We start from the raw sequence: 25,564 nt of genomic DNA on the forward strand, positions 1-25,564 counted from the left end.
CCCTGCCCTGCCCATCACTCGCGTCAACCTGCAAACCCACCTCACCCGCCCATAACCCTAAGGTCGCAGTGGCAGTTCAGGTAACTCACCCCGTGCAGTGCAGTTCACCTCAGTTTGAACTGCCCTCCATCGCATATCGCACATCGCATCCACCGCAATGGACGGGAAGTTCACACAAGATAACCTTCTTGCCGCCCCCCGGTGTTTCCTGCTGCAATCGCCACGGCAGCAAGACCCTGGACTTCACACCTTGACGAACGGTTCTGGCAAGGAATCCCATGCCTGTTCTGCTGGTGCTGGCGGGGGGGTTTCTCGACGACCAGACAACGGACGCCAAGCTGTTCGTCCTTGCTGCTCCCTCACCAAGGCTCTCTCTCTTTCTCCTGTTGCCAAGGGCTTTCATCAAGCTCGAGTCTAACACCGAGCAAAACGGCGGGATCCACGATGGCGGCACTTGGTTTCCTACAGATAGACTAGGGCATGGGACGAATTACTACACTACTCCGTACAGTACAGCAGATACTCCGTACAGCGAGCCAAGGTAGAATAGCGGCGCAACATGTCGTTCATCCTCCCGTTACTAGCTGGCAGTAGCTGCCTATGCTACGGATTGTTCCGCCACACTTCCTTGCTTGGGTTGGATGGCACAATGATCCGTAACGATGCAATCACTTACCGCATCGCTGGCGATCTGCCACCAAGAATGCCTCCCATGAACGGGACAGACAAGACGGATAGGGCCATAGGCACAGGCAGACGGTGCATCGACGACTCTCGACGAGCGCCCGCGCCTCCTGCTGCTGCCGTGTTTTAATTCCGAAGCCGCCATCCCACCACTCAGCTCTCGCCATGCCCCATGCCCAATTGGCAAGTCTGTGGCTAGGGTGCTGGGGGGGTGGAACCCATGGGCCCTCCTCCACTTCCCACCCCCCCCTTCGAACTTTCAAGGGGGAGGGGAGGGGAGAGGCTGCCTGACCCCCGTCCCATTGGCGGCCGTTGCACCGCTTCCAAGGACCTCCTCCGCCCCCGGCCGATTCGCCCATCGATGGGATGCAGCCAAGGGCTAGCTAAGGGCTGCTGGGATGGATGGGTTGATGTACCTTCGTGTACCCGTCCGAGGGGGGTTGTTGGCATGGGCTGCATGCAGTGGCTCTGTCGCCGGTGGGATCTGCTTTGATTAAACCCCAGCGCTATCAAGAGCAACGCCTGCGTCCCCATATGTTGCCCCCTTCTGCCCTCTTCCCAGTTCCAGGTTGTCTCTGTCTCGCCCACGCAGTGTGCTACGGGTTTCCATATTAATATCCATTTACCCACACCAGTCAGCCGTCGCCATTCCAGGCCAGACCGTGTCTTGGGTTCGGAATAGACGACAGTCGCAGTTCGCCAGCCTTGGATCTACGAATACTGCCTTTAAGACACGGCCCTGTTGGACACGGGCCCGTACCACAGAACAACAGCAGCAAGCAGCCTAGAGCCCAGAGCATAGAGCCGACTGGCTACCGCCTATTGTCTACTACATAACTAACCAAAACTACGACCTGCTTAGCCGCCTGCCAGCAGCCCTCTTTACCGACTTCGTTGCCGAGCTGTGCGTGCCGCGCCGACCATGACCGCCCCCATCAACACGCCGGCGACGGCCGGGGCCAAGGATGCTGCTTCGGCGAGAAAGCGCCGGAGACGCGCCCCAGCAGGTGGCGCCGCCGACGATTGCTTCACCTGCGCCAAGCGGAACGTGAAGTGCGACCGGAGGAGGCCCTACTGCTCGCAGTGTCTCGAGATTGGCAACGAGTGCTCAGGCTACAAGACGCAGCTGACGTGGGGCGTCGGTGTGGCCAGCCGGGGGAAGCTGCGCGGACTCTCGCTCCCTATCGCCAAGGCCCCCCCGGTGAACAACGGGAAGACCGTCAAGTCGCCTATCGCGCGAACGCGGACCGGGTCCACCACTGCGACCAGCCAGTGGTTGGCAGAGCAGGATGGCCGCATCGCCCACGACGAAATCGACCTCGCTCGAGATCGCACACCATCCCTCCCGGCCACACCCTATCACCCCTACGACATGTCGCACATGTCCCCTCGGGGCAGTGCGCCGGGCGGCTGGAGCCACATCCCGTTTTCGCCGGTCATGTCCACCGATGGGAGCAGGTATCATGGAGGCAGCAACCACATGGCTGTTTCCTCGCCCTGCGAGATGATTGGCACGTCAATAGACGCCATGAGCGATGTCGACTACATGTCTCCCATTGCGCACTCGTTCCCGCGGGATGACATCCCGGCGTACCTCCATAGCCCAAACATCATCTACGAAGGCTTCCCCACCCACGGGCCGCCCATACCGCAGAGCCCAGTAGCGGCAATCATGATCGAGCAGCCGCGCGCTCCAACCTCTTGCCCTAGTCTCGTGTATACCCCCTCCGAACCCGCCTCGAGTCTGCGGTCCCACATGTCACATGTGGATAGTCTGGAGGCCCAACTAAGTCGCAAGATGCCGCAGGATTGTGAAATACATAGTGAGCTTAGTCAATCTTCTCCAAACTGGGTTACATTTGCAACCGTTTCTAACACCCAACCCGGCAGTCCCTGGAACACCAGACTTGGATACTTATAGCACAAGTGCCCAATCCCACGGGCCGTTTTGGGCCCCATCAAGCACAGATGAAGAATCCGTGTCTCAAAGCGCCGCAGAGCAGAGCTCGAACCATTGGCCGCCCTCCTTTCCGTCACAGCCGCCATCCCCCGTCTTGCAAGTAAGCTCGGATCTCATCACCAGGATGCCCTTCTTTATGGACTACTACGAGAAGACAATGTGTCCGGGGATGGTGTTTATCGATGGCCCCGGTAATCCATTCAGAGAGCACATTCTCCAGCTCAGCACCAGCAGCAGGAGTTTACAACACGCCATCTGTGCGCTTGCGGCCTGTAACTTGAGGATGAAGCGGAGGCTCAGCCTTGGGCAGCACGGTAGGGAGGTTGGAGAGAAGCGGCTTGACATCGACAACCCTTCAGATTCACAGCCCGAGAACCAATCTCTATCAGAAGAGTACCAGCACCGGAATTTGGCCGTCCGCCTCCTCAACGAACAGCTAAATGACGCAGAAAAGTCCATACACGACTCTGTATTAGCTACTATATTGCTGCTGTGCCATTACCGAATGGCCGAGTCGGGTATCGCCAAGTTCCACACGCAGTTTGCAGGTGTCAAGAAGATCCTCGGGATGCGGCGCATGTCACCATTTCCGCCGTCAAGGGACTCGGCTTGGATGGAAGCCTTGTTTACATATTTTGATGCTATATCAGCTAGTGTCAACGATAGGGAGGCGCAGCTTAATACGTCCTTTTATGGAGTGCTCCCAGATGCCCAGCTCTTACCGCCCGGGGCGGAGAATCTTGTTGGCTGCGACCGCGAGCTCTTCAAAACGATTATCAAGCTTGGACGTCTGAACATTCTCTCTCAGCATCGGCCGGTACAGAACCTTCTTGGAAACGGTTCCAGTGTCCGCAATGGAACATCCTCCCGGTCCGGATCACCACATGTTGGTGGGTTTAGCCCGTCCTCCCACATGGGCACCGAACATCAGTCCATATTTGGCGGCCCGCACCAAGGCGGTGGCGGGAGTCTACGTTTCGATACCGGCGGCTTCGGTATCTCGCTTGACGACGAGGATATGCTGAGCGGCGGGCCATTACATTCGCCCTCTGTATACGACGATCACCACAGCACGTTCTGGCGCGAGTGGAAGGACGCGCGCATTGCCCTGCAGAGCTGGGAGTTTGATACGTCGCGGGTAGTGCCGTCACTGCCCTCGGCGGCGTCAGCATCGCCGCCCACAGGTGCTCAGGTGCGCGACCTCAACTCGCTGAGCGAAGCGTTCCGCTACGCCGCTCTTCTCTATACAGAGCGATTAGGGAGTCCCAACGTGCCGAGTGCGCACAGCAACTTCCGCAATCTGGTCAGCCAAGTCGTGTACTACGCAACCAGCCTCGAGGCTGGTAGCAGCGCCGAAAAGTTTCTGCTTTGGCCGCTCTTCGTGGCGGGCAGCGAGTGTGTCAACGAGCTGCAGCAGAACATTGTTCGGTCTAAATGCCGCGAAATCATGGCCCGGAGCGGGTACATGAACAACATGGCAGCCCTTGACGTCCTTGAGCGCATCTGGGTCGGCGACTGGAAGGAGGAGGCCAGCTCCGGATCCAAGATGAGGAGCATGATGCATCAAGGGCCATTCAACTGGACAAACTGCATCGGGGGCCCCGGCATGGAGGTGGAGTGGATCATGTTTTAGCCATTTACATGTGAGATGATATTGGACGGGAGTTTACAGGTCTAGGGCCTAGGACTAGGGGCAAATCATAATGTTGGTTGCCTAGGTATTTTCTTTGTTTGTATGTCATGATGGGGATACGGTCGAACATTTTGTCATGTATCATGTATGCATATACGGGACGACTGGGAAGGGGGGGCATATGGTAGGTGTTTTCATTTTCTTTTCGTCTTGTTTCCCTTTTGTCAATAGGATCTTGGCGGTTAGGGGTCAAGAAGGGCACAATCTCCCTGTAGGGTCTTTTGGACGCGGTTCGTCTGTCTATCAGCGTCATTTTGGTGTGTGTTGACACTACCACTTTACATATTTGGACAAGTAGATATATTCCCAGCCTCGCTCTTTCAAGGCCAGCGAGACCGGGTTCTTTCTGCATAACACGTACATACATCGTCACAGCTTGTTGTGTCTGCCCGTTGGGCATCGATCTGAAGACTGAGAGAGTGCCGAGTCTAGCTTGGCGAGGAAATGTGTCTACGTGCGTCGCGTGGGGGGGACAATGCGTATGTATGTATGTAGTCCAGGACCAAGGCAGTGCCGCGTCAGGAAGGGGCGCAAAGGGCAGGGAAGGGAGAGAAAATAAAGGGGAACTCTTGTGTTCCAGCTAAGACCAGCCAGCGAACACTACGGCGTATCAAGATGTTGCTGGACCTGGACAAGGTGCGCGCCCCAAGCCTAAACTGTCGACCGACGTTTTGGCTTTGGCGAGGGAAGCGAAGGCTTGGTGGCCACTGTCGGCTACAACTAGACTGGATCGACGGCCTCCCATTACTGAGTACTAGTTTACCTAGGTAGTGTCCTAGTCCTAGTGCCGATGGCGAAGCTGGGGCGCGCAGCGCAGCGCAAGGTAAGGTAGTAAGGCAAGGGATGGGATGGGAGGGGAGGGAAGAAGAAGAGAGATCGACCTTCTAGAAGCCGTCTAGAAGCATGTTCCTAGCATGCGCATGGGCCGGCGCAGGTGCAACTTAATGCCCTATGTCCAATCACAGATCGAGGATAGCTATGAGTGTGTGTATGCGAGTTACCGCCCTCCTTTCACCTCATCTCCCACCCCGCTTCATCGTTGCGTTGCCGCTGCCCCCCCGTCTAGAGAATGAAGGACAGGTTGTGTACACTAGTGTACCGTACTGGCCTAACGGGTGTGCGGATGCGCGGCTGCATTGCAATGGGAAGTTGGGTAGCTAGATAGGTAGGGTAGGGATGCTGGGGGTTTGGTCTTTGCTTTTTTCGATTCCCGATGCAAAGCACCCCCTCCTCAAATGACACCCGGCTAGGCCCGGAAAGGAAGGCATCTAGATCTTCTTGTGTTGTTGTTGTTGCTGTTGCTGCTGCTGCCGCGGCCGCCAGTTGTTGGTCATCGCCAGAATACCTAGAGTACCTACCCCCAAATGGCCCGTGGCCTAGTGTGCAATGCGAGCGACTACTACACTATACCCCGTCCAGGGCACTACGACGACGGGATCGGCTGGGCTGGGCTGGGCTTGCTCGCGTGTGTTGCATGTGAGAGATTAGAGCGCTGCTGCTGCTCAGACTCCAGCCATCGGCAGCCTCCGACGAGCAGGGGGCAGGGGAGGGAGGGGAAGATGGGCTTTTGGGAGACAGAAGCGAAAATCGCTTAGCTGGCTGGCAGCAGTGAAAGCCGTGAGTGACACATAGGCTCGTGTAATCGAGAACAAGAGGGGGTAGGTAGTGAATAGATATGCAGCGGCAGCATCGTTAAGTGTGAGTATCTAGAGTAGGTATCCAGACACGATACCGGGTAAAGTCACTTTACCTGCCCGCCTGGTCTGTCTGCCTGGGCTTGATAACTATCACAAGGTGAGCTAAGGAGAGAACGGTACCGACTTGATGACGGCCTTGTTCCTACACGCAACGTGTACCCATGGACATAACGGAGCCGCGCAGTCAGGCTACAGACGGGGAGGCAGGTGGCCCATCTGGTGATAGTGAGGCCATTCCGGTAGCAAAGTGCAGCCACGACGTAAAGACGAAGCCGCCAGCCAGCCACGGCCAGACGAGGCGTTGGGTTGCTGATCGATTCGGGCCTAGGCTATCCGCAGTTTGAGTGGCATGCTTCAAGAAAGTGAATAAATACCGCGCATACACTTCGCAGCAGCAAAACCAAGCACAACCCCGCGGGATTTCCCCTTTCTAACAAGCTCCCGCCAGTTGCAGGACACTTGCCTGTCTAAGGTACCCAGGCCTGCATATATGCTTTGGATACACACACCTACCACACCACACCACACATACCTGCTTTCCATGCAAAGACAACATCAGAGAAAGGCGCACATGTGTATGTAAGCCACTACGTCTCTGCCTCATGTCCCCTTCGTCGAGCGAGGGAAGAAAAAGACTGCCGGCACGCTCTGTCGGCGCCACCACTCCCTAGAGAGAGCCCGTGAAGATCTAGACCTTTCCCCCTTCCTCTCCCCTCTTCCATACACCACATGTCGTCAATGCAAAAGCTGAAGTACTTGTAGATACATAGGTAGCACGTGTTCGGCTTCGACCCGTCGACGCACGCGGCACCCCACGCCATCGTGCTTGCATCGGTTCGTCTCGTCGCTTGGCCTGTTTGGTCTCCCGCTACGGAAAACTCAGTCTTTTCCCGGGCCAAAGCCTCCGCCCTGAGTTGGCTGAGTCTCTTCAATTCAGGCCTAAGAGCCGCCCTCTCCACGGCTCATAAGGGGGGGGGGGGTATCCTTCGCGAGTGTCGAGACAGTTGGAGTAGTTCTCAGGGCAAGAGACGAAGGCGGATGTCCGGTGGACGCCCTAAGTGGCCATGCTGCTGCCTCTCGAAAAACGCCCCAAGTGGCTTGATGTGATTACGTCGACATATAAGTGCCGTCTTGCTATGAGCGGGCTTTTCTGGTGCATGTTCTAGAACACTGAGCGGCACCAGCTCTTTTGGGGGTGCGTCGTAGTGCCTAGGAAGACAGGCAGGCTAGCTACTTCGCACGCACACTGCCTGATACCTGACATTACGTAGGTGTATGCAATGTTCGTAACCTCTAGTTGCTAGGCGTTGTTCAGGCGTTGTTACAGGCGTTGTTATGTAAGTTGCCTTATAACTGCTTTGCTTTCTAGCGGTTCGGTGGGCACTCACCCGAGTTGCGTTCATTGCTCGCGAGAGTGAAAGTGAGAGTGTCAAGGTTGGGGACAACCCGGAAAGCAAGCAGAATAGATGAGAGGATAGAATGCTTGAATGCTTGAAAAGGCTCTGAAAAGAAAACCATGCGAAGAATAGAAGAATACTAAGAGAACATTGTTTTCTTCTTCGTGAAATCTGTGAAACGAGAAACGGCTTGAAAATTATGGTCAAGCAGGAATTGACTGGACGGTTCAATGAGAATGGAAGACTTGGATAGAAAAGACTCACAGTTACGATACCTTACCCACCACGGTGTAAGTCAGTCTTGGCGGGCAGAATCGGCTGCCGGCCAGCTGAGAGCAGCGGCCAGCGATAAGAAATACCCCACTAAAAACTCCATCTTATCGCTCGATTGAACCCAAACTCCCAAATTTCCCACTGGCGTGCTCTCTCACATTGGAGCATTAAGGTACACGCCGCAACCCACGATACCCCCACCGAACAACCCACCAACCACCAGACACAATGGGTCGCGAACTGCAAAAACGGAAGAACCGCTCGTCGCGGGCGACGGTCACCATGCCGCGCAAGCTGAAGAAGGCCCTCAACCCCACGGGTAGCAACATTGTTGCGCAGAGCTGGTAGGCCCCTTCTCCCCCTTTTGTTCCAGAAATACAAAGACCACATTCTGACACACACCCTTCTCTAGGAACCATAAGGAGACAGCCAGGCAAAACTACGCGCGCTTTGGGCTCGTCGCTAAGCTCGGCACTACGGCCGGCGGGACAAGCAGCAGCATCAGCGCCAAGCTGCGGTCCAAGATCACCATCAACAACAGCAGCGGCGGCAGCGCCGGGGTGCCGGCCAGCAAAGTCGACTCGCTCGAAGTGCGGTCCGGCGACCGCGGGCTGCTGCAGGTGGGCGAGGTGAAGGTGGAGCGGGATGCCACGGGGCGGATCGTGCGGGTGCTGCGCGCGGCGAACCCGCTGCACGACCCCCTTAACGCCATGGACGACGACGACAGTGAAGACAACGACAGCGACGACGACATGGCCGACGGCGACGCCGCCGCAGAGGAGTGGGGCGGCCTCGAGGATGACGAGGACGACGAAGACAGACCGTCAGTGGTTCGCGAGCTGGAGCGCGAGGCGAACCGGCCCGTCGAGCGGCCCGTCCGCCACCAGAGCAGCGGCGAGAGCGCGTGGCTAGAGCGGCTGGTAGCGCGCCACGGCAGCGACACGGCGGACATGGCGCGCGACCGCAAGATCAACCCCATGCAGCAGACGCAGGCCGACATCGCCAAGCGCCTGCGCAAGGCGGGGCTCCTGCAGGCATAGGAAAAGAGGAGAAGAAAAAGAAACACGAAAAAGGAGAAAGGAGAAAAAAAGAGGGGCCAACGATGGTATGCTTTACCTCAATTTCAAGGGTGTATACCCCTCCCCGAGGGATGATACGTGGCTCTGTTCATGTCAACGGCGCGTCTCTGTTTATGCTTTTGCTCGCCCGAGACATGGCACGACGAGAGTGAGAGAACCGCAAAGTAGTATTTTGTGTCTTGGCCGTGGTTCCATCCTCCCCTTGGGATCTGAACCTAAAACTCGGGTGCCTTACATAGGTCCTTGCCAGATAAATGTTCGGTGGCAAGGAGGCAGTCCTTATGACCAGGCCGGCCGAAAAAAAGGGGGAGCGGGGCAAAGGTTTCCATTCCACAAAGCCCGTTGGGCGTTTGGCATTGTTTTCCTTTTTCCTTCGCTAGATTTTCTTAAAGTTGTTCGTATGAATAAGTTAAAACTAGACGGGCCAAACTACTCGTCAGGCTGAATGAACAATGAAGCATAGAAAGGCAGAGGGGACCGGTAGGCATATAAAAAATGATAAAACCCCAAGGTCTTTTTTGATATTTTCTTAGTCTCTTTGGGTTTAATAACTGTGAAAGAACTGTCTGCCCCACGACCCTCTTGATGTATATAAAACGCCGATAACACCAGGCAAAGAGACGAAATAATGATACTAACAAAACAAACCAGAAAAGTATCTCCCTAAATGTACTTTATATGAAAGGACGCCCGAATAAGAGCAAGGAAGGAAGTGAATCATCCCTCTCCACAAACCTCTCGTGTTTACTTATTAAACCCACCGTCATTCTAATCGCCGCCACAGCACGTGTCGGGTATATTGCCCCCTCTTTTCCCCCCGTGTGATTTCCTCCCTCGGGTCGCTGAGAGGTGAGATGAAGGTGTAGAAAATATGGATAGCATCCCGTGCTAATACTACCTCCTCTCTATCCGCTCGTAGTCTGCGTTAGGGAACTGTGCAGGCCCGTGGTCGTCCTCGTAGGTGTCGTGAGCTGTCGGCGCCGCATACCTCCCGCCGACTGCGGCAGAATGGCCACTGACGGTGGACCCGTGGTAGTCTAGGTCACTGTCGAACGGGTTGTCCTGCATGAACGGGTTCTGCAGGGGGCTGGGATGGCGGCCCAGCCCGCCGGCGACGACCCCGGGGGCTGTGGCGTAGGGGTCGACGGCAGCGGGAGGAATCGCAGGAGCAGCGTACGGGCTCGGGGCGCCGTAGGGGTCGGCCGCGTAGTCGGAACGGGCGCCACCAGACATGCTGCCGCTGGGGTGGTGGCGGAGAGGATGGGGGTCGTCGTGGTCCGCCACGTTGATGGGCGCATATGCCTCGTCATCGTGGGGTGCCATGGAGAAGGCCGCCTTGTCCGGGTCGATTTCGCTGTGGCCGTGCAGCGACCTACGCTCGTAGCCCGGCAGCTGGTTGTGCATTTGGTAGTACTTGAGCGTCCAGATACTGAGGAAGGTTGTCACGGCGAAGAAGAGGCTGTGTGCATAAGCGGTCAGCCAAACGAAACCAAGTATAACCCGCCATTGCCTATCTTCTGCAGAGCTGTGCAGGGAGACAGAACATACAAGACGAAAAACCCGAGCCCGACAATGGCTTTGCTGAGGCTGCAGGCGCCTCCGCACGAGTTGGCTGTGTTGAAGGAGGCCTGCGTTGCAAAGGCCGAGAGCCAGATGACAGTGAACAGCGCATCGATAGCGAGCATGGCGTGAGGTTCGGCGAGCTTTCGGGTGCGTGGAGACCGCGGCGCCATGGTCAGGAAAATCCATGCCGGTATCGAGAGGAAGAACTGCGACGAGAGCTGTTTTAGTTCCACAAGTCGTCATGTCAACCAGTCTTCTCGGAGTAACCCAAACATACCGCTGCAAATGTCCAGCCATTGTTGCCGTTGATGGTCGAGTCCTTGTCCTTGAACACGGCAATCTCGAGAGCCCACAACACGAAGGCGAACAGGATCTGGGCGAGGTGGAAGCCCAGCTTGAGGGTCGGGATCCGCTCGGCGTCGAACTCGAAGTCTTCCCACATTGTGTTGTTGGCTGCTGAGACTTTTAGACTTTTGGCGTTTTCTGCTCACTTCCGCTCCCTCTATCGTCCCCCTCCACCAAGCTTCCTAGGCAAAGATCAAAAGCTATCCCAACCAAGGTTTGGGCCTAAAATCCGAGACAGGTGCTCGGCTCGCGGGGTGGGTCGTCGTTACGGTTTCTGGGCTGGAAGCGGGCACAATTGAGCGGGCGCGCGCGGACACACTTTCAAGCTCCCCAAAGCTTGCGACGAAAGCGCGTGGGGGGGTAAGGTGCCAGTGCGGTGGAAAAAAGGTTCGACGACAACAAGTGCTTCTAAGTTTTGGAAGGATAAACAAACGGCCTCACCAACACTTTTCCTGTAGCAAAAAAACACACAAGGCGATGGCGGGAGCAGAGCGAGAGGAAGAAATTTAAGAAAAGGCGCCAACTTCGGGAAAAGGGAATAAAAGAACGAATGGAAGGGACGCGTGGATGTATCTGAGGTGTGTGTTCCTGCACGCTCTCCTTGGGCTGGGCTCTGGGCTCTGGTTGTCGCAGAAAGAGATGCTGCGAGCCACAAGCAAGGGCCCGCTTGGCTTTCCAAGGCGCAGCCCTGTCGCTTGGCTGTTGCTTCAGTGCCCGCCGGGTCAGTCTCCGACTGCAGAGCCACATTACAGTTGCCAGAGCAGTGACAGGATGCACTCTGGGAGTGGAGGGTCTGCATCTGCGCCACGTCCTATGGTGCGCTGTTGCTGGCCAACCAGTGAACCGGTTTCAGACGAGCGGCTGATGAACGTGGCCGCCCGGCTTCTCGCAAAGGTGGGGCGCTTCTGTCGTTCAAGCGGCAGCCTGCCCTGGCTTGGCACTTGCCCCAAAGTCAAGTTGGCGATGCGAATCGCGCCTTCTGTTGAAAGTCGAGTTGATCCATATAATGGCGAGCTAAAGTGCACCTCCTTCTCTTTCTAGAACTGACCACCCCTTCTTCAACCTTTACAAATCTAGCTTTGCAAACTCTGGCATCACAACAATAAAAACGGGTACAAAATCCTCCTCCGGCGGGAAGTGGCAGATAGATGACGGAAGCGAGGATCGGTTGAACCGCCAAGTAAGCAAGATTGATGCGCTTTGCGTTCAAGAGAGACGCAGCCTCACTCGAGAGGATAATCGGTAAGGAATTCGATCCAACCTAGGCAGCCTTAGCCACCACACCCACGATTGTTTCTTACCACTGAAGTGCTAGTCGGCACAACTAGAGCAGGAAATACCTAGCGGAGTGATACCCTACGCCACTTATCAATGTCAAAGGCAGACTCCACAGAATTGGTGAACGATATCCTTTCCACTTCCGCCTGATATACAATGAGTGTCCTCTCTCTCCCTCGACCGCACGGAGTATTATTGCAAGTTAGACATCAGTCAAGTGAGATTTTCGAGGGTGCTAGTTTATAAATAGCACTATATCTGCACATGTTTATGTCGGAGAAGGGGAGAGTTCTGAAATTCCGCAGCGCCGGGAATCTTTCGTGGTAGTGGGTGTTTGGCAATTCCCTAGCGAGCGGCCGCCGGGCTGGCAGGCTACCCGCCTGCCCGCGCTGTCCGGGACCCAAGGATGACGACGACCCGAGCGAACTACGCCCCCCAAAACGGGGCAGCTGTGCGTCGTAACCGCAGCGCCTCTCCCGCTCAGATGGATCCCTTTCCGAGCCAACCCCCAGTAAAATTGCGTATCGTCTTTAGCTTGAGCTTACCTTAACATCCGTATACCCTGCGACTAATACGCTCCGTCTCTGCGAGAGCGTCTTTTTTGCATTTAGGTGAGGTAACTCTTCCGTAGGGTTGTGAATCACTGTAATAGACTTGGGTACCATTGGCTTTTTTATCGTTTACAACACTCGAGCACATCAAGGTAGCGTAAATTTTCTCTCTATGAACGAGTTGGGGGGATATCCTCGCTATCCATACATAATCAGCACGACGCAAATATAACACAAGAGAGAACAGTCCAGACACCGTCCCCGATCAGCCCTGCCACTGGAAGCGGCTCTGCCGCAGCATGGTCATCAACCTCTTCGGCAGCAGGCCCTCATCGACAATACCCAGGCCGCCGAAGCGCGCCATCATGTCTTTGTGGAAGAGCTGGACGACCCATTGCTCGTAGCCCGAGCGGCTGGTCCACTCGATGTCGCCTCCGACGGCGGCCTTGACGTCGCCCTTGAGGTCGATGGCGACGGCGCGGGGCTCCTGCATCATGGCCTCGTACGCGCGGCCGAGCGCGGCCGAGGTGCGCTCGCGGTAGCGCACGAACTCGTCGAACGACATGAAGGGCTCGTCGCGGAGCTCTTCGAAGTCGGGCTTGTCCTGGTGCCACGCCGTCGACGGCGACTCGAACCGCTCCTTGGTCCGCCGGTACTCGAACTCCTCCTTGTCGCGGTACTCGTCCATGATCTTGGCCGGGTCCTCGGACACCTGGTCCCGGATTAGCAGCAGCGGGATGAAGGGGTTCAGTAGCCCGAGCCCGCTGAGAGACGACGGGAAGTAGATGTAGCCGTCGGGGATGTCGCCGGGCACGAGCCCGAAGCGCGACGCGATCATGGCCTTCAGGTAGTCGCCCACGCCGCCCGAGTGCTTGGGGAACAGGCGCTCCTGGATGCGCCGGAACGTCGTGAGCATGCTGTCGACGTGCGCCCAGCTGTAGCAGTTGGCGGGCCGCCCGAAGTTGGTCGAGAAGAAGCGGCTGCCGTAAATGTTCCAGGCCTGGATCCAATCGAAGACGGTCCGGCAAGCCGCGAGCTGGAGACGCAGCTCTTCAATGTGCTTGTCGACCTGCTTCTGGTCAATCAGGAACCGGCCCGTGAGTGAATCCAGGCGCAAGAAACCCCAAGTCACGTCCCCGCTAGGCAGGCTCCCAGCAGGCTTTGCCGTCGATATCGGAGCGGCCGCGGCTCTGCTTCCCAGAATCCGCCCAGACCCGGTCTTTGTCTCGTTGAAGTCCAGCCCAACTATCTTGGAGAACTGTGACATGACAGACCATGCTTTGGCACACGTGTCGTCCTCGCCCCAGAGCCACATGTCGTCGTGCAGACGATACAGGCGCGCGCCGTCGGCCTTCTGGTTGACGGCGAAGTCCATGCAGAACAGCAGCGTCTCGCTAAAGAAGTCCGCTACGGGAGTGCTCAGCGGCGTCCCGCGGCGCCTGTACTGGACTGGGCTATCCGGGGGGTCCTGTTCGAAGCGCAGCGGCGCCTCCAGGACTCGGCGGAAGAGGTCCTTCCACTCGTCATTCACGCCGAAGAAGTCGAGCACGGCGAAGATGCTGAAATGCGGAATGCTCGGGCCAAACCACTTGAAATCGGACCGTATTACGGTCACGTCCTTGCCTAGTTTGGTCTGGATCAGAATCTCGCTCTCGATCCGGTGGAGCAGCTGCTGGACAACATCGACGTGGCTTGCCCGGGAGTCTTCCTCGGCGTTCTCGTCCTCGCCGTAGACGCCCCTGACTTCTACCATGGACTTGGGCATCTGGTCGAGCATGATGTCCTCGGCAAAGTGGTCGTCGCGATTTCTCTGCATCGAACCGGCTTTTGTAATGCCCGCGGCGCCCAAGAAGTAGCGGCGGCGTCGGTCATCGGCCTTAGAGATCGGCTTAGTGTTGAGCTTCCAGACTCCTTTCGCCTCGAAGAAGCGGACCAGCTCCGTCCGACCTGGACCGCCCATCTCTGGCCGATATACTAGACAAATATGGAGTGCAGCAAGTCCTCGTCCGGGTAGAAGCGGTACTGGCCGTTGAGGTTCCGGCGCTGCTAGACAACGAGAGGCGCGTCCCAGGCCCAGGAGCTCCGGGTCGACATGCGCATGTTCAGCACGTCGGCAATCTCGGAGAGCACCACCTTGTTCCCAAGAAAGCCTCTCAGAGTAGCCCGCTTCTCGTCAGATAGGAGGTCGACGCGCAGCATTCCATTGAGACAGTTGGTGAGGACCTCGTCATCAAAGTGGCGCTCGGGGCCGTCCCACTCCTTCTGGAACTCCTTCATGCTGTCCCTGAGCGAATCCAGCGAGTGTTTGACGTCCTTTGAAGATTCTGTGAACACGCAGTCCAAGTAGGCGCGGATGGCCTCGGAATCCGTATTTTTTGGCCTTGAAGACATATTCCTCCCACACGGCACGCTGCTCGTGCGACTCGTCGCGGCCGACGGAGACGTACTCGGTGGCATCTCCGGACCCCTTGCCAGACGCGATCCACTCGTTGATAAGGCGGCCGTATAGGGTGGCGAAGTCGAACTTGTTGGACTGGACCTGCAGCTCGTTCCGCAGCGCGGCCTCGTAGTCGTGCAGAAAGACCTCTGACACAGATGGGTCATAGGCGGCCTGCTCGACGAAGCGCTTTAGGTTCGCCGCCGACAGCCCGGGGTTCGCGGCCATGGACGGCAGCTTTGCGGTGCCCTCGAGCAGGGACTTGGCGAGCTTCTGCGAGTCCGTCTCGAGCGCCACATCGCGCAGCAGTGTATGCTTCTTGGTCTCGTACGCCTCCTTTTGCTTCCGGAGCTGGTCGAGCTTGATGCTAGTGATAGTCGACAGCGTCTGGGACAGGATCTCAGTGGAAGCCATGGCGCCGGTGCTGCTGATGCTGGTGGTCTTGTTGTTTGGGGATGTGTGAAGGTGAGCGGGCAAGAGAGTGAGACGGGGGCGGGCAATACTGGGCGAGAGACGAAAGCTGAGAAGCTGCAGACCGGAGCAGGGAGAATGAGAGGCAGAAGATGGCGATGCTGAGTGGCCATCATGAAATAGTGTGAGGGAGCGGCGCCCCCTTTTATATCGTGGTTGGAGGCTGTTTGGCTGCCCCCATCAAACAGGCGCAGTGTCAAGACAAAGGAATGTCAAGACAAAGGAATAACCAGACCCGAATGGGACAAATCAATCTGAAATTCTCAATGACATGACTCTATCACGAAAGGCAGAGAAGAATTGATGCTATAAAGTTGGCGCTGAGGACGTGAGGACGGGCATGAATGAGGACGGACGGACAGGCATGGATGTTTGTTTTGTAGCTTTGAACGGAGTAGCTTTGCCGTGTGACTCGGTGCCTTTCCATCTTTGCATTGCCTCAGCTTACCTTTGCTAGCAAATTGCGGCGACATGCCCTGTCTACAATATTCCTAGATAACGAAGGACAGCACAACCAGCCTCGCTAGGTAGTCATTGTCATGTTGCACATTTGTGGTCTTCGCGTAAGCTATTTCTTCGTCCAGTGTCTGGAAACTTCAATTGAGCTCCGATCCAGTTTCTTGATTTCCAGTTTGGCTCCATATCCAGTGGGGCAGAATCGTTCAAGCAAGCTCCCTTACCTATATGGGTTAGGGTAGTTCTGTCTCAGATGCTAAGCCGTTTCAATAGGAATCTGGCTAATCAGAGCCCTTGGATGCATGTATTAGAAGCTAGCAACTATTCGTTCATCTGATGTTAACTTGACCCTAGATTGCTTGGCTTACCTCCGTACCTTAGCAAGATCTGAGCAGTGAAGGTTTGGCGACAATTATTAACGTTTTGACAATAACCCGACAAGCCACAATGACCGCCCTTTCCGGCAGCAGAATGAGCAGGCAGTCAGTCCAGAGACCAATTTGACATGACTGAGCAAGACACGGCTAACAATAACAAGATGAAGAAAAGGAGGTAGGGCCGTATAGACAAGGACAGCACAGGTATATATGTATGTGGTAAATAGACTATAAAGGGTCAAGAGTTGAGAGAGCAATACTTAATATTGTGTTGTGAAAAACCACCATTCAACCAAGTGTACGGAGCAGCCTAGTGACCCCGTTACCGCTTATTTGGACGAACTTGCCTAATAAATACAAATTACTGCGAACGAGGTACGGATACCAGGTCTTGAATGACGATGCTTCGTTGGAACGGAGGACATGGATGCATTCTCCCGTTGTGGGAGCGCCGGCACTGCGACAGCACACAGGGTCTGGGTCTGATTGGATGGGGTAGGTGGGGTAACAGCGTCACGCAGGCAGATGGAATCACAAACAAGCTCCTAACGCTGCTCCCCGCCGGCCCTAACCTGGAAGGCCTGCCCGCGATCCGTCCCGCCATCTCGAATCGAACCCGACGTCGTTGCATCGCATCGACGACCAGATGCCCGCACTGCGCGCCGGCAGCGCACACCCATTGCAGCCATGTGAGTCCAACATCCAACTCCCCCGACCGCCCGCTGCCATGGTCCGCTGTGCTGACGCGCTCTCTTGCGCTGCGCTTCTAGGTTCGAGAAATCGCTGTACGACCTCATCCGAGGCCGGCGCAACCACAAGGGCCACGAGAAGGAGTATATCCAGAACTGCCTGAAAGAATGTCGCTCCGAGATCCGCAGCCAGGACATGGACGTCAAGGCCACTGCCTTGCTCAAGCTCATCTACCTCGAAATGGTCGGCCACGACATGTCATGGGCTTCCTTCCATGTCCTCGAGGTCATGTCGTCTCCAAAGTACCACCAGAAACGCGTTGGATACCTGGGCGCTGTCCAGACCTTTCGCTCCGACACCGAGGTTCTCATGCTGGCAACAAATCTGCTCAAGAAGGTGCGGCAAGCCGTTCCGCCCCCTGTAGTCTGTGATGGCCCTGCTCATGTTTATATCTGTGTCTGCAGGACTTGGCCGCCGCCCAACCGACCATAATCTCGCTCCCCATTGCCGCCCTACCTCACATCATAACCCCGTCGCTAGCTCTGTCGGTTCTGACCGATCTTGTCCCTCGCCTCGGCCACTCGCACCCCACCATCCGCAAGAAGACGATTGTTACCCTCTACAGGCTGGCTCTGGTCTATCCCGAGACTCTCCGTGCGGCGTGGCCCAAAATTAAGGAACGCCTCATGGACAAGAACGAGGACCCTAGCGTGACGGCAGCAATTGTCAACGTGGTTTGCGAGCTGGGTTGGCGCAGACCAAACGACTTTCTCCCACTGGCTCCACGCCTCTTTGAGCTGTTGGTTGACGGCGGGAACAACTGGATGGCCATAAAGCTCATAAAACTTGTAAAGACCGTCAGCCCCTTACCTGGCGAGTGTGCCTCTGACTTTGTTCTAGTTTGCCACCCTTACGCCCCTTGAGCCACGCCTTGTCCGCAAACTCTTGCCGCCGCTGACGGATTTGATCCGAACAACACCTGCCATGTCCTTGCTCTATGAATGCATCAACGGGATTATCCAGGGTGGTATTCTCGGAGATGGCGAAGACTTTGCGGCCAGCGAAGAGATTGCTTCGTTGTGCGTCTCTAAGCTCCGGGGCATGATAATGATGAACGGTGACGCAAATTGTGAGTTTGATAGAGCGAGCCTGTCACTTGAGTATGACCTAACCATCGCGGACCCGCGCAGTAAAATACGTGGCTTTACTGGCATTCAACAGAATCGTTGTCACCCACCCCTTTCTGGTCGCCCAGCAAGAGGACGTGATCATGGAGTGCATCGACAGTGAGGACATCACCATCCGGATAAAAGCCCTCGACTTGGTGCAAGGAATGGTCAGCAGTGAAAACTTGGTGTCTATCGTCAGCCGTTTGATGAGGCAGCTCAAAGCTTCGCCATCGTCGTCGCTAGCCCACCAGCAAAGCGTGCAAAGCGCAGATCTCGAGACAGATTCGAGCGACGAGGCGGCCCCTGAATCAGGCCGACGTCCCAAGTCACAGGATCATCCCCCTCCCCTCCCCGAAGACTATACGATTGATGTGATTGGCCGAATTTTGAACATGTGCTCTCAAAACAACTACGCAAGCTTGTCCGACTTTGACTGGTATATTGACGTCTTGACCCAGTTGGTGCGAATCGCCCCCGTGCCTCGGAAAAGGGAGACCGACTCTGATCTGTCAGGATCCGTGCCGAAGCATCTTGCAACCGACATTTCCGAAAAGATTGGCAACGAAATCAGGAACGTTGCTGTAAAAGTAAAAATTGTGAGGGTCGCGGCTGTTCGCGCAGCTGAGCTCATCATATTAAAGCTCAACTCTGAAGTCACGCCCTCACATCCCGTCGTGTCGGGGGCATTGAAGCCATTGGCGTGGATCGTGGGAGAGTATGCTTTCCAGCTGTCGTCCCCCCACGACTCGCTTGGGCACTTGCTCCGGCTTATTCCTCGGATCGAATACCCGGAGATCCTCACAACATGTCTACAGTCCGTCATCAAGCTGTTTGCGCACATTGCAGGAGACGACCAAGCTCCGTGGACATCGGAGAGGAAAGCCAGCATGTCACTGTTGATGTCCCGGGTTATTCATGTGCTGGAGCCGCTAGCACTACATCCGTACCTGGAGGTTCAAGAGCGCGGTGTGGAGTTTATTGAGCTACTGAAGCTCACGGCCGAGGCGGCGTCTGGACAGGCGCCGTCAACCAACGAAGTTCGCCAAGACCCGCCTCTCCTCCTCACACAAGCCATACCGTCCCTGTTCAACGGATGGGAGCTCAACTCAGTCGCACGTGGCGCCCAGCAGAATGTGCCGATGCCGGACGGGTTGGACCTGGATGAGCCTATCCACCCCAATCTAAATGCTCTTTTGTCTCAGGCGGACTCATTGATGCTGCCTGCACAGGGCGAGGACGAGTTTGAGACATATTACCACCAAAAGCCGCCGGCTACAAGCATCTCAAACGAGCCGGCCATCAACAGGCTCGCCGAGGTGGCGGAAGATGTGCCGCCTAGCTCGTACCAACAAGCCGGCGAAGAAAGCTACCTCGACGCAGACATTATTGCGAGAAGGAAGGCTGAGCGGATGGAGCGCAACCGGGATGACCCGTTCTACATCTTGGGGTCGGGCAGCTCTGGCGGAACGTCGACCCCGATCCACAACATTTTGGAAAAAGAAAATGGGCCGGGTCTGGATATTGACTCGATTCCCATCATGAAACTGGACCTCGAGAGCCTGAGCACGGGTTTAGGGAATAGCTCGGCTCCGGCGGCGGATAAAGCACCCCGCCAGGCAAAGCCGCGCCAAAAGATCGTCATTGCCGCGGACGAGACGCTCGGGGGCAGCGGGCGCTCGACGCCTCGCAACTACGAGTCTGAGAACAACTCGGACAGCTTCACCAAGTCGAAGGCCAAGAAGCTGAAGCAGAGCCTCCTGCAGGTAGACTCGAGCCACCTCCGGGAGCTGAGCCTCGAGGCGAGCCAGCCCGACGACGCACTGACGGCTGAGAGGCAGCAGCGCGACGAAGCCGAGATGGCGCAGGCCATGAAGGAGGTCCAGAGGCTGCGCCTCGAGATGCAGCGCGCCAACGAGAGGATACAGGTCGCCCAGGGAGTGCCCGCCGAGGGCATCGTGGTCAAGAAGAAGAAGCCCAAGAAGCAGCCCAAGCTAGGAGAGGACGGTGGCGAGGCGGCGGCGGCGACTACTACCGTGAAGGTCAAGAAGAAGAAGAAGAAGGCCGCCGTTGGCGATGGGGGTGAGGGCAGCGCCAGCACGCCGGCTGCCGAGCCCGTCGTCAAGGCCAAGAAGAAGCCAAAGAGAATAGTCCAGCTGGACGACGACCCCGGGACTCCCGTGGATGGCCTTTGAGAGTTGAAATGAAAGGAAATAGCCGTTTAATAAAAATATAACTAGCTTACACTGCCTACAAAGAAACCTTTATAGACTCGTGTTGACAGGAAATTGACCGTTCTCTTGGCCGTGTTACCTTACAGGGGGTTTCCTTTTTAGTCGCACGGAAATAGGGGCAGAAACCCTAGCGCCATCGCTCAATCTTACCTTCTATTGCCGGAAATAGTAAACATGGACAAGGTACGAAATAGAGAAATAAAACTAAAGGGGTATCTTCTTTGTTCGTATGCGCAGATATACAGATGGCCCAAATCTTTTACTATATTAATGCTTGCGCACTGGCTGTGCCGTCCATCTGAGCCTCTGGAACAGCCCCTGCCTCTTGCAGATCTACCGCCTCTACGGCTGCCGCTAAACTGCCATCCACAATATCCGCACCCGCATTCCCCGTACCAATAGCGCCGTTACTGTTCTTTGTTTTTCCTCCCCGCGGCTTCTTCTGCTCTACTGCAGCAACATCGTCCTCGGGACCGCCGAGCTTGCCCCACGCGGGCTTATTGCGCTTGGGCTCGCCGGCGCCGCCGGCGTACTGATACCCGCGCGCGCGGGGCCGCTCGCCGGTGCCGGCGGGGAACTCGGGCTCGTAGACGGCGGCGAAGGTGCGGCAGGCGGCGTCGTAGGCGGCGGGCCCTGCACGCAGGGCGGCGCGCACGCCGGCGAAAAAGGCCGACGCCACGCCGTGGTTGTGCGCCTGCAGCAGCGTCCAGCCCAGCATCTCGCGCGCCGCGAGCAGGTGGTGCACGTACGCGCGGTGGTGCCGCGCGCACGCGTAGCACGCGCACCCCGCCAGCAGCGGCCCCGTGTCCGTGGCCAGCCCTGCGGTTGGGGACGACATGTCGATGCCCAGCGGGAGGATGGGTAGTCGGGAGACTGAGGGGTCACTGCTGGGTGGTGGCGGCGGGAAGGTAAAGGTTAGCGCTACGCCGGCGTCGGACACGGTGTTGATAAAGGGCAGCGCGAACACGTCGACGCCCAGCGCGATCTGCCGCAGCACGTGGTGCGGAGTGGTCGGGTTGGCGAGCGACAGCCGCGGCAGCGGCGTCAGGTTCGGGTATGCGTCCTCGAGGTCGGGGATCACGTCGGCGTCGTACAGCGCGAGCCCGGCGAGGTGGTTTTTCCGCGTCGTCTCGCCTTCCTCTTCTTTCTGGTTGGTGGTAGACGCAGAAACGTAGTCCTCGGAGAGCCGCTCGAGGTACTCCCACTGCATAGGGAAGCCGACGGGCAGGACGGGCGCGAAGGTGGCGACGCCGGTGTGGCCGCTGCTGTTGCTGGCGTCGAGCTGGGCGAACCACTCCTTGACCCAGTCGTCGGTGCGCTCGGCCATGCGCGTGGCGCGCTTCGACGTGGGCGTCAGGGCCTTGTCGGTCAGGTCGGCCATGGGCACGGCAATGTCGGGCCGCAGCGCCGACACGGCATCGGCGTACTCGCGCGTGGTCAGGACCTGGAAGCCCGTCGACGTAAACACGGACACGGAACTGTTGGTGTTGCCCATAGGCGCGGGCACGGCCGGCAGCCGCCGCGCCGCCAGCACCGTGATGACCGACGGCGGCATGGCCGTGAAGCTGTGCAGCGGAGGCCGCGGGCCCAGGGCCGGCGAGTATGGGAATTCTAAAGACGGGGTCTGCAATATGGGCGCCGGCCGCTTCAGGTACTGCTGGGGCCGCTCAATGACTAACACGCGAGAGAGTCAGCAACTTGTGTCATGTATGTAAATAACAGGTTTGGTAATTAACGAGTATCTACGAGGTACTCACAGTCCTCCAGAGCCATGTAGGCCCCGCCGACGTCAGACAGGTGCTTGGCCAGGTTGTCGGGCGTCACATGAGGCACGACACCGCGCGACGTAATAGCAAAGTAGTTTGGCGTGTCGACGGTGCGGCGGGCGGCGATGGCCAGGCGGCCCAGCCGCGCCGCGGTGGGCGCGTCTCTTATGGCGGCTTTGAGCACATCAAACTTCATGGGTGCTGCTGCTGCTTGTGGCTGTGGGTTCTGCTTGTCGTCGCCTGTCATCTTTTCCCGCTCTCGACGTCGAGATGGACGGGTTGCAGGATCGTGAAAGTGAAAATGTTCATCCAACAGGGTCTGAGTGAGGCCGACTCTCCAGGTTGTTGATGCTTGAAATTGACTCCTGACTCGACTTTTGCAGCCTGGCAGCCAGGGTATCCGCCCGTGCTTCGTACCTTCGCTATGTACTGCAAGTGCAATTCAGAACCTTAATGCTGGAACCAGGAGCCCAGCCCAGACAGAACTTTCACTGATCGTGAGTTTCAGTCGAGGCAAATCAGGTCTCTATAATTTCTGTCATAAAGTAATGGAACCTAAGGCAGGTACGGAACCTAGTACGGAACCTACCTTACCTTAGTGAACCCTGAGAGCTGAACCCTGAGAATGGAATTGAAGCGTGGACCCTGTAGGGTCAGAGCACGTACACCTCTCCCGGGGTAATAAATGGCAACTAGCCAGGTATAAAATCACAACTGGCCAGGGCCCGCTGTTAGAAACTTCTAGACTTTCTGCCCAGTGCACTAACAAGCGCACCCTGGCAAGCTGCCATTTCCTCGAGTAGCACCTTAGTTTGGTCGGCCTCCCGCAAGCTGCCCCTCCCTCGGGCTGTGCATCGTCGTCGTCAGCACCCCTCTGCAGCATGATTGGCCGCAGCCCAGCTCGACACCACAACCACCACGCAGCTACAACTCTGGCCCCACGAGCGCACTTCACCAAACACAACACACAACACTGATCAGAGAAGGAGAAACGTGTTGTGTTCTTCTACCTCCCTGGCCCCCATGACTCCGCTACCCGCACCATGACGCGCAAGACAGTGTACGGCGCGGCCCTGGTCGCCTTCGTCGCCGCCACGGCCATGACGATTGCGGCCATCGTCATGCCGCGATGGGTCTCGTACAGCGTCGACACGGACCGGGGCGACAGCCTGTACAGCAACATCGGCTTGCACGAGCGGTGCACATTGATGATGACGACGACAACAGCCTCGACGGCCGCTCTGGTCGAGAAGTGCGTGCCTTTCCCCGGCGACGACGAGCAGCAGCAGTGCGCCGCGGGCGGCGGCCCTTTTTGCTCCATGTGGCGTACCGCCGCCTTCCTCATGAGCCTCGCCATCGTCGTCGAGCTGGCCACCTTCGTCGCCTTCTTAATTGTCGTGGCTGGCGGCAAGGCGCGCCGCGAGAGCGGGTGGCGCATCCTGGGAGTTCTACTGGGAATCGTGGCTGCTCTCGAGTTTTACTCGATGGCCCTTGTGGTACGAGATACTCCCCCGGCTGCTCTATCCATGACTATAATACTAAGTACACGTGCAAATGTTCATAGACGTATGTGTTTGACTACTCCAACTTCTTCCTCGTGCCGGGATACAGGCTCGATACGTCGCTATATCTCTGCGCCTTCAGCGGCGGCGTTGCGCTGGCGTGTGCCTGCGGCCTGGCCATATCCGCCTACGTCCTCCCCCCTGAGGACAGCTACGAACTACTTCGTGATTATTCAGAGTGTCGGTCCGTGTGATGATGGCCGGCCGTAATGTTTTTGAGCGGATTATAATGGGGAGGAACCATGTACTGTATGTATATGCTGGATCTCGGGTTTTGTTGGCACACTTGGTTTTAGATTCCGGCGAATCATGTATTATGTCCTAATGAAGCAATGCCAAGCTTAAACACATGTTCTATTTACAAGACTATCTGGGATAATATGGTCCGACACGATGAACCGCCAGATGTGATAAGCAGCCTCTTCGTCCTCGTCAATGCATACATGTTACAAACCCTCAAGCCGTTGCACTCTGCCAAGAACAAGGCACACTGGCCGCTCAACCCAGCAGACCACGAGGAGCAGCTCCTCATGCCACCTTACGCCAACGGGGCAAGTAGAGGCGGAACTAAGGCAGATACAAGCATGTCGCCTCGTACTTCGGGTTCCGCGGGCCGCCGCAACACAGCCCCAGACACGGCGCTCGTGTCATGCCCATATATGCCAAGAGCGCTCAAGAAGCTACACTTCTACGCTACATGCGTGCGTATGCAGCCACGGAGACATCGGCAAACTCATCTCTTGGCCAAGAACAGTCCAGCCATGACGGTTACGTACGTACGTAGTTCCGCCCAAGCTGTCTGCGCCAGACGTATGCAGGGAAGAATATACGCAGTTAGCATGTATGATGGCCTTAATCAACGCTAAGCTCTCACATCTGTGGTTATCGCTTTTCAACCTGCTCGTTTTGCCTACATTTCCAACTGCTACCTTGGTCTTCGAGGGTGTGGTAAGAGCAATACAACTCGCACGTAAGGCAACGTAGATGTGCAGCGACTTGGGCTTCAGCTCAAAGAGGCGTTTGCGGAGCCTGGCAGTGGAACCCCGAGTGGGAGGCTGAAGCTGAACGATGCGTAGACATGTGTAGTAGTAAGAAGGCAAGCCTAGAGGAGGCTAGCATATCTTGGGCGGATAATACAGGGCAACCGTCTACTCCGAGCCAAGCTTATGCATACGTTGTTGCTATATCCTTCTACTCTTTCAAACCCCCACATCGGCCGACATGCTGGCGTTCGCACGAGCCAAACGCAGCGTTCGGTCCGGCAGCTTGACCTGGAAGCCCGGCACGTCCCGACTTGTTGGTCTGAGCACGGATACGTAAATGAAGATTTCCAACGGACCAACATACGCAGCTGTTGGGGCCCTTGTGGGCAGCTGCAATGTCGATCACCTCCCTGCCTTGTTGATATTCTCCTGAACCACGAGGAAGATAATGCTTGAAACTCCGCCAAAGGGGCTGTTGGAGCTGCGAGCAGCCCCTTACCATTGTTGCAGTCTTTAGCGTCTGTCGTCTTGGGCCGCTTGTCCCAAATATGCACACACATCGCCATCCGCGATGTCCATATTGTCTCCGATGCGGTTAGAAACTTGGGCAAGAGTGGAAATATAGCAAATGTTTTGGAGAGGGCGCAACGAGCGAGAAGATGGGCGGTTTAGAGAATCAGCTGCCTGGCATGAAACTGAATCAAGAGATTGAAGGTATTTGTTACCTTATTTCTCAGGTTGCTCGACAGCAGCCCGCCCTGCCTTCTAGGTTTTTCACCATCCGTACGTACCCTTCTGGCATGTTTGGATAACCGAAACAACCCTTCCTCGTCTCTCGCCTTCCCTAGCATGGACTCTTTCCAGTTCCCACAGTTGTCGGCGGGCCACCAGCGTCAGGAGAG

The 25,564-nt window shown here is 56.7% G+C and overlaps 8 protein-coding genes across 8 annotated transcripts; 4 read left to right on the forward strand and 4 right to left on the reverse strand.

Moving 5' to 3' along the window:
* Nucleotides 1-1,606: 1,606 nt before the first annotated feature.
* B0T26DRAFT_672929 (fungal-specific transcription factor domain-containing protein) lies at nt 1,607-4,277 on the forward strand (the record flags this gene model as incomplete). The annotated part of the gene is made up of 2 exons (XM_060439528.1): nt 1,607-2,507; nt 2,575-4,277. The coding sequence occupies 2 exons, from the start codon at nt 1,607-1,609 to the stop codon at nt 4,275-4,277; spliced, it is 2,604 nt and encodes an 867-aa protein (XP_060301242.1).
* Nucleotides 4,278-7,932: 3,655 nt separating this feature from the next.
* Nucleotides 7,933-8,744, forward strand: B0T26DRAFT_672930 (ribosome biogenesis protein Nop16; the record flags this gene model as incomplete). Its single annotated transcript, XM_060439529.1, has 2 exons — nt 7,933-8,048; nt 8,117-8,744. 2 exons carry the CDS (start codon nt 7,933-7,935, stop codon nt 8,742-8,744), a joined length of 744 nt encoding a protein of 247 aa, XP_060301243.1.
* A 933-nt stretch (nt 8,745-9,677) lies between these two features.
* Nucleotides 9,678-10,788, reverse strand: B0T26DRAFT_640112 (uncharacterized protein; the record flags this gene model as incomplete). The annotated part of the gene is made up of 3 exons (XM_060437199.1): nt 9,678-10,242; nt 10,332-10,552; nt 10,624-10,788. The coding sequence occupies 3 exons, from the start codon at nt 10,786-10,788 to the stop codon at nt 9,678-9,680; spliced, it is 951 nt and encodes a 316-aa protein (XP_060301244.1).
* Nucleotides 10,789-12,785: 1,997 nt separating this feature from the next.
* B0T26DRAFT_611985 (uncharacterized protein) lies at nt 12,786-13,211 on the reverse strand (the record flags this gene model as incomplete). Its single annotated transcript, XM_060435912.1, has 1 exon — nt 12,786-13,211. A coding segment is annotated over one exon (426 nt), but the record flags the coding sequence as incomplete, so codon positions are not given.
* Nucleotides 13,212-14,566: 1,355 nt separating this feature from the next.
* Nucleotides 14,567-15,371, reverse strand: B0T26DRAFT_748621 (uncharacterized protein; the record flags this gene model as incomplete). The annotated part of the gene is made up of 2 exons (XM_060444986.1): nt 14,567-14,844; nt 14,930-15,371. 2 exons carry the CDS (start codon nt 15,369-15,371, stop codon nt 14,567-14,569), a joined length of 720 nt encoding a protein of 239 aa, XP_060301246.1.
* Nucleotides 15,372-16,828: 1,457 nt separating this feature from the next.
* On the forward strand, nt 16,829-20,436 carry B0T26DRAFT_169726 (adaptin N terminal region-domain-containing protein). Its single transcript, XM_060433550.1, has 5 exons — nt 16,829-16,950; nt 17,032-17,347; nt 17,416-17,799; nt 17,852-18,080; nt 18,142-20,436. Coding segments are annotated over exons 1-5 (3,102 nt in total). The 5' UTR covers nt 16,829-16,948; the 3' UTR covers nt 20,313-20,436.
* Nucleotides 20,437-20,613: 177 nt separating this feature from the next.
* On the reverse strand, nt 20,614-22,364 carry B0T26DRAFT_672934 (tRNA-guanine(15) transglycosylase-like protein; the record flags this gene model as incomplete). The annotated part of the gene is made up of 2 exons (XM_060439530.1): nt 20,614-22,025; nt 22,109-22,364. The coding sequence occupies 2 exons, from the start codon at nt 22,362-22,364 to the stop codon at nt 20,614-20,616; spliced, it is 1,668 nt and encodes a 555-aa protein (XP_060301248.1).
* Nucleotides 22,365-23,160: 796 nt separating this feature from the next.
* Nucleotides 23,161-23,873, forward strand: B0T26DRAFT_738753 (uncharacterized protein; the record flags this gene model as incomplete). The annotated part of the gene is made up of 2 exons (XM_060443627.1): nt 23,161-23,613; nt 23,682-23,873. The coding sequence occupies 2 exons, from the start codon at nt 23,161-23,163 to the stop codon at nt 23,871-23,873; spliced, it is 645 nt and encodes a 214-aa protein (XP_060301249.1).
* Between the last annotated feature and the right edge of the window lie 1,691 nt (nt 23,874-25,564).

Source organism: Lasiosphaeria miniovina (assembly GCF_030549165.1).
Source record: "Lasiosphaeria miniovina strain SMH2392-1A chromosome Unknown B0T26scaffold_2, whole genome shotgun sequence".
NCBI lineage: Eukaryota > Fungi > Ascomycota > Sordariomycetes > Sordariales > Lasiosphaeriaceae > Lasiosphaeria > Lasiosphaeria miniovina.